Below are 6350 nucleotides of genomic sequence, written 5' to 3'. Positions count from 1 at the left end.
GGTGGAGTGTTGGTTGTGAAGAAGCTTTGTAGGTGAAGGATGGTCGAAGAGGGGTCACACACACGGTGGTGGTTAGGAGATTTTTAAGATTTGTGATTAAATATAACGAATTTAAATGATAAATGTGTTGGGAATAATGGAGAATAAAAATTGTGAGGGAGGAGGAAGGTGGAGGGAATGGTGGTATAAAAAAAAAGAAAATGAACAATTTTAAAATAATGTGAAAAATAAATTAATAATGATGTGTAACAGAAAACTTGACGTGGCTATTGATGTGTCATCCATGTCAGAGATTTGAAGAACATGCGAGGTGAGAAGGGTTTAAAATATTGGTTTTAAATAACTATAAGTGTCTGGATAAAACTTTATTGAGTTTAGGGATTGGGATGTCAAATGCCAACAAATAAAAGTGTCCACCATGCTATTCTGCCTAATATCTTTATACAAGAATGTTTATGGGACAAAGATCACTTTTAGCCTGCGACTAAAATTATTTATATTCGGTAGCTAAAAAAAGTGTATAATTTTTTTTTTATATTTTTTATATATAATATACAAAATGTATATTTATATATAAACATATATTTTTCGACTATTATTTCGAGAGCGACTATATAATGTCATTTTTCCATGTTTATGTCTACTCCAATACCTTATGAGGAGTTAAAGGTCCATGACCTCCTACTTCATGTAAAAAGAAAAAACAATAAATGAAAAGGGCAAAATAGCCTAATAGCTCCCTAAATTTTGCACCGATCTTTCAAGCTGGTAATCAAACTTGCGAGTTTCCCATTTTGACACCTCTACTTTACAAAATGATGTTAAATAAACATGGGTCGTGATTATGGATTGTGGACTAATTATGTGGATGACATGGATCGCGACCCTATCTACCTCTGGACAAGGGTAAAAACTTATTTACACCTAATATTTACTCGTACCCAGTTTTTATATCCGATGTGATATAAATAAAAAAATATGAAAGATCACATTTAAATTTCAAAATATGAAAGACTTAGAAACTGTCCAAGGCCATTTTGCTGGAATATTTCATTCTAGCTCTCAGATTTTAAGGAGACAAAATACGAGAGGAATCAAAGATAGGAACCACGGAGTTAACTAGGCCTTGCAATTTGGCAAATGTACTTCTTCTTTCCATGTTTTTGCCGGCATTCCACTATTACAGATGCCATAAACAATCTATTTTGGCTTATTCTCTTGTCCACTTTGCCTAATATTCATGTTCATTTTCTTAGAAAACTTCACCAGTATCATTCCCTTTCCTATATACACTGGAAAATCACTCTTTCTATTACCTTCATAGAAAGAAAATTAAATAGTTTCTTTAATTAGTGCCTTTAATATGATGGCATTTCTTAAGGGACTGTTTGTTTATGCTATATTACTTGCTGTGTTTCTTAGTGGAGTAACTTGCATTGAGATATATCATGAATGGATTGTTTCAATTGATACAACTATCAATCCTTTGTCATCTCCTCAGTCTGTAAGTGTTCTCGATCACTTGTCGTAATTAATATGTTTTTTTTACGGTTTCTTTATCCAATTTTTGACTTGTTCGAAGAATAAGTGTTTATGTTCTGTGCACTGACGGTGTAAATAAGTTTTTCTTAAGTTGACTTACAAGTCTACAACAACATGCAATTCTCGATATCAAGTCTAATATGGTAACATGAAAAATAGAGTATTGATTGCATTTGTAGTGTTAGAACTCTTTGATTGTCACTGTATATAACTTAAACTCATTGGATTACTGATGTTTTCTTTATCCGACTTTTGACTTGTTGGAATGACAAAAGAAAGTGATTCTATGCTACAGGTTATCACTATAAATGGGATGTTCCCTGGACCACTGATCAATGCGACGACTAATGATGTTGTAAATGTGAATGTCTTCAATAACATGGATGAATCCTTACTTATAACATGGTATGCACATACTATGTTCTTAGTGCCTGTTATAATTTGGTATCAATACGAAAGAAATGAGTCATTAACCTGAGGATTAATAAAATGTTTATTTTTTTCTTCTTCTAAAGGAATGGCATCCAACAGAGGCTAAATTCATGGCAAGATGGAGTTTCTGGCACTAATTGTGCAATTGAACCTGGAACAAACTGGACATATGTGTTTCAGGCTAAGGACCAAATTGGAACTTTCACCTACTTCCCTTCAATCAACTTTCATAAGGTTGCTGGAGGATATGGACCAATTCGAGTCAATAATCGCAACGTCATAGCTGTCCCATTCCTAAAACCAGAAGCTGAGTTTGATATCCTGATTGGCGACTGGTTTAGTACTGATTACAAGGTAAACAACACTATAATCTCTATCTTGAATTATGTGACTATCTCATCTAAAAAGTTAACTGTACGTTAGAGAGGGTACGTTTTATTTACTTAACTATATCATTAACACGTCTCTTCACATGAATATATGCTCTGATACCATGTTAAATTATATGACCATGTCATCTAAACACTTAGAGCTGTTAGAGAGGACACATTTTTATTTAATTAATTATATAATATTCACTACTCTAGATTGGAACTGATTTTTCCTTCACGTTAATCAACTAAAGTTTTTTTTTGCTCGTGCGTCTTGCAATAAGCAGTCTCTTAGGTCCTCTGTACAAGACAGGGAATCTAGCCAGCTCTTCGATGTCCCTGATGCAATCCTGATGAATGGTAAAGGACCTTATGCACTCGCAATTTCTAAAGGACATGAGTCTTTTACTGTAACAAAAGGTAAAACAGAACAAAAGTTTATCTTGTTCTGATTCAAGAATCTGATATCTCATCACCTTCCCTGATCCTTTACTTTCATATTTTGCATATAGGAATGACTTACAGATTCAGGATATCAAATGTTGGAACAGTCATGAGTTTTAACTTCAGAATTCAAAACCACAAGATGGTTTTGGTTGAGACAGAAGGGTCTTACACAAACCAGATAACACTTGATTCTCTCGATGTGCACGTTGGCCAATCGTATTCTGTTCTCGTTACTGCTGATCAAAATGAAGCTGATTATTTCATGGTAGCAACTCCTAAAATGTATAAAAGTAATGAATCTAGTGATAGCAAATCTCTTGAAGGAATAGGAATCCTGCACTATGCCAATTCTTTGACAACAGTTAGTGGCCCTCTTCCTTCCGGCCCTGATCCATTTGATATCGAATTTTCTGTCAATCAAGCCAAATCTATCACGTAAGCATTTCTTTGAACGTTATAACTGACCCCAATTAATATGATATTGAGGCGTAGTTGTTGTTGTAAATTCATTTATTAAACATTGTAGTTAATGTGTACTATAGGTGGAACCTGACAACTGGAGCTGCAAGGCCTAATCCACAAGGAACATTCAATGTGTCAAATGTGACATTGACTCAAACCTTTATCCTTCATGGTTCAAAGGGTGAAATTAATGGCTGGCCGCGATATGTAGTCAACAACGTATCCTATCTCACACCAGAGACACCATTGAAACTTGCTGATTTCTTTGTGAATGGATCTGGTGTCTACCAACTAGATCAATTTCCCACTCACTCGGTGAATGACGCTGCTGCTTATGGAGCTTCTGTTGTGTCTGGGATCCACAAAGGGTGGCTAGAAATCGTCTTCAATAATGATCTTGATGTCATGGACTCTTGGCATTTGGATGGTTTTGGATTTCATGTTGTAGGGTAAGCCTTATCCAATCTCCACCTTTAAAGAATTTAAATAAACATAGAATATCTCGGCTTTGCTAGCAAATAGACATACAGTCAGACCTCTCTATAACAATATGTCAGTATCCTTATATAACAACCATTTACTATAAAAGCCAAGTTTTGCTCGGAGCCGATTTTTATCCTATGTTATAATATATGTCCAGTATAAGAGCATTTCCTTATAGCAGCCAAAAAAATATAGGAACAAACGAGGCTGTTATAGAGAGGTTTGACTGTAGTAGCGACTGATTACTTGAGCCATGTAATGACCTTTTCTTTCTCCCAGATTTGGGAATGGAGATTGGACACCAGCAGCTCGTGAAACGTACAACATCTTCGATCCTGTTGTTCGTTCCACTGTCCAAGTTTACCCTGGAAAATGGACAGCAGTATATGTTTTCCTTGACAATCCTGGAATGTGGAACTTGAGATCACAGCACTTGAAGAATTGGTACTTAGGACAAGAACTTTTTATTAGAGTTTTCGACGATAATCCTAACCCTGCTAAGGAGAGGCAACCACCTCAAAACCTTCTTTTGTGTGGTCTGTGCCAATTACTTTTGTTCTTTGCTTCATCACACATTTAATTGATCAAATTCTTATACTTAGTCATAATTTTTTGTTGTTCTTATAGGGATGTTTGAAAGTTTTCTTTCACCTGTTCCAAGTCCAGCTCCAGCTCCCCAAGCAGGATGGTAAAAGGAGTTCTATTGATTACATGAAGATTCATGATGTTAACTCTACATTTGTATCTTATATCTCATAAAGTAATACTTACATTTGAAAGTAATTAAGCTTGAGGCTTAAACATTGTTTATTTTGGTTGTAATTGATTCTTTTTGCTATTTCTTAGCGGCAAATTTCCACTTTACCCAAGTTGTTAAATGCTTCTATTTCTCTGTCCTTTTCTTTTGTTTACCGTTTATCCCTATGCATAGTTTCATTTCCACCGATGAATAAATATTTAGCTACAAATACAGATGAAAATAGGGTTGAGATCCTTAAATCAAATTTCAAACAACTATGTGAATCATCACTGACTATGATGTTAAATACTATGGCGGAGCACCACTATTGAATAAATATTTGAACAAATGATGAAGTGAGAATCGAACCCAGACAACGCATTAAAAGTCAAAGTTTGGCCCCCCAAATTAACCAATATACAACTGCCTAAAAATACATACATATACGGGGCCAGTGATCCCCACCCTAAGAATAGATCCGCCTCTAGGAATCACAACAGTACTACCACACTATTGGGTGTGGTATGATGGTTGAAATACCTTTACGGCCTTAACCAGTAATCTCATATTTACTTTCCCCATTAATCAAGGTCTTTGATTCAAGTCCTTGGAATAAAAAATCTATCAGCATGGAGCACTTTATCTCTTTAGTGAGCATACTCATCGCAACTATGGATTAATTGAACCGGTAAATTTTAAATATAAGATAATTTAACAAAGAAAATGGGAGGAATCCCATTGAAATAGGGAAAGCGAGCCATCATACGATAATAATTATATACTCTTGCTCAATATAACTACCGAATAGTTGAGCATATTTACTTCAGTCAATCGCCTTAATTATAAAGGTTTTTTTTGTTGGTAGAAATGACACCAGGTAGTGACTTTAAAGGGTTGCTGATATTAGGTTAAAAATTCATATTTTTGCATGTAATTTGTATTGCATTATGCCTCGATCTTGTTAACTTTGGTGTGAATATTTGTGACTCAAGCTTAATAATGGTATTTATATGTGTAGGAGTCAATTGGAAGTCATTTGAAAAGCTTGCATGCAAATTGAAGTAAAAACAGAAGAATTTGGAGGAAGTATGACTTTGGTGCCCAGGTTTGCGTCAGGCATCAACCAAAACGCCAAGGGCAGCATAGTACAAAAGTGGAAAAGATTGGTGTCCAGGTTCGCGCCAGGCGCAGAGGGGACACCCAAGGGCGGATTTCATCATAATTCGACTAGGACTTGGTAGTTTCAACCCTACACGCCTCCAACATGTATAAAAGAGGTTCTAAACCTATTCTTAGGGGGATACATTATAGCGAGAGATTATTGGAGAGGCAAAAGGCTACGGGAAAACTTGGAAGCAACGTGTCACGACCCAAAACCTACTATAGGCCGTGATGGCGCCCAACGTCACCGTTAGGCAAGTCAACGATGAACTATCATGTTAATTGTGCATTTTATTACTTTTGAAATAATAAATTTTATTAAGTAAAGAAATTTACACCTTTAAAATTATAGGTACATACATAATTAGTAATGCATAAAAATAGAGTGATAATAATATGCAAATCCGTAAGCATCAACTAGAATACCCCAAAACCCGCTGTCACAAGTGTATGAGCATTTTCTAAGGAGTACAATAATAATACAACGTCTGTCTGGACTGTAAATAAGACACGATAGAGTAAATAGCACGATGGAGACTCGGTGGACTGCGATATGTAGCCTGGAATGCAGCTCACCATAAAGTCTCCTCAATAGTTGCGCCTACGCGTCAAGATGACCACCAATTGAACCTGCTAGATCCTGCACATTTAGTGCAGAAGTGTAGCATGAGTACGTAAATCAACGTGTACCCAGTAAGTATCTAGCCTAACCT

General features: G+C 35.7%; 1 protein-coding gene across 1 annotated transcript; it reads left to right on the top strand.

Annotated features, from left to right (window-relative positions):
• The first annotated feature begins 1286 nt into the window (after positions 1-1286).
• Positions 1287-4626, top strand: LOC107778304 (monocopper oxidase-like protein SKU5). Its single transcript, XM_016598529.2, has 8 exons — positions 1287-1504; positions 1838-1947; positions 2058-2328; positions 2633-2765; positions 2858-3227; positions 3335-3703; positions 4017-4273; positions 4365-4626. The coding sequence occupies exons 1-8, from the start codon at positions 1364-1366 to the stop codon at positions 4427-4429; spliced, it is 1716 nt and encodes a 571-aa protein (XP_016454015.2). The 5' UTR covers positions 1287-1363; the 3' UTR covers positions 4430-4626.
• The last annotated feature ends 1724 nt before the right edge of the window (positions 4627-6350 follow it).

The sequence above is a fragment of the Nicotiana tabacum genome, chromosome 13 (assembly GCF_000715075.1).
Source record: "Nicotiana tabacum cultivar K326 chromosome 13, ASM71507v2, whole genome shotgun sequence".
Taxonomy (NCBI): domain Eukaryota; kingdom Viridiplantae; phylum Streptophyta; class Magnoliopsida; order Solanales; family Solanaceae; genus Nicotiana; species Nicotiana tabacum.
Note: the sequence above shows the minus strand (reverse complement) of the source record. Positions and strands in the feature narration are given on the sequence as shown.

Bases quoted from the DNA above. Each gene is read 5' to 3' on its own strand.
- LOC107778304 (XM_016598529.2), top strand. From the start codon at position 1,364: ATGATGGCATTTCTTAAGGGACTGTTTGTTTATGCTATATTACTTGCT. The intron at 2,329-2,632 runs GTAAACAACACT...TGCAATAAGCAG, and splicing joins GGTTTAGTACTGATTACAAG to TCTCTTAGGTCCTCTGTACA. The intron at 2,766-2,857 runs GTAAAACAGAAC...TTTTGCATATAG, and splicing joins GTCTTTTACTGTAACAAAAG to GAATGACTTACAGATTCAGG.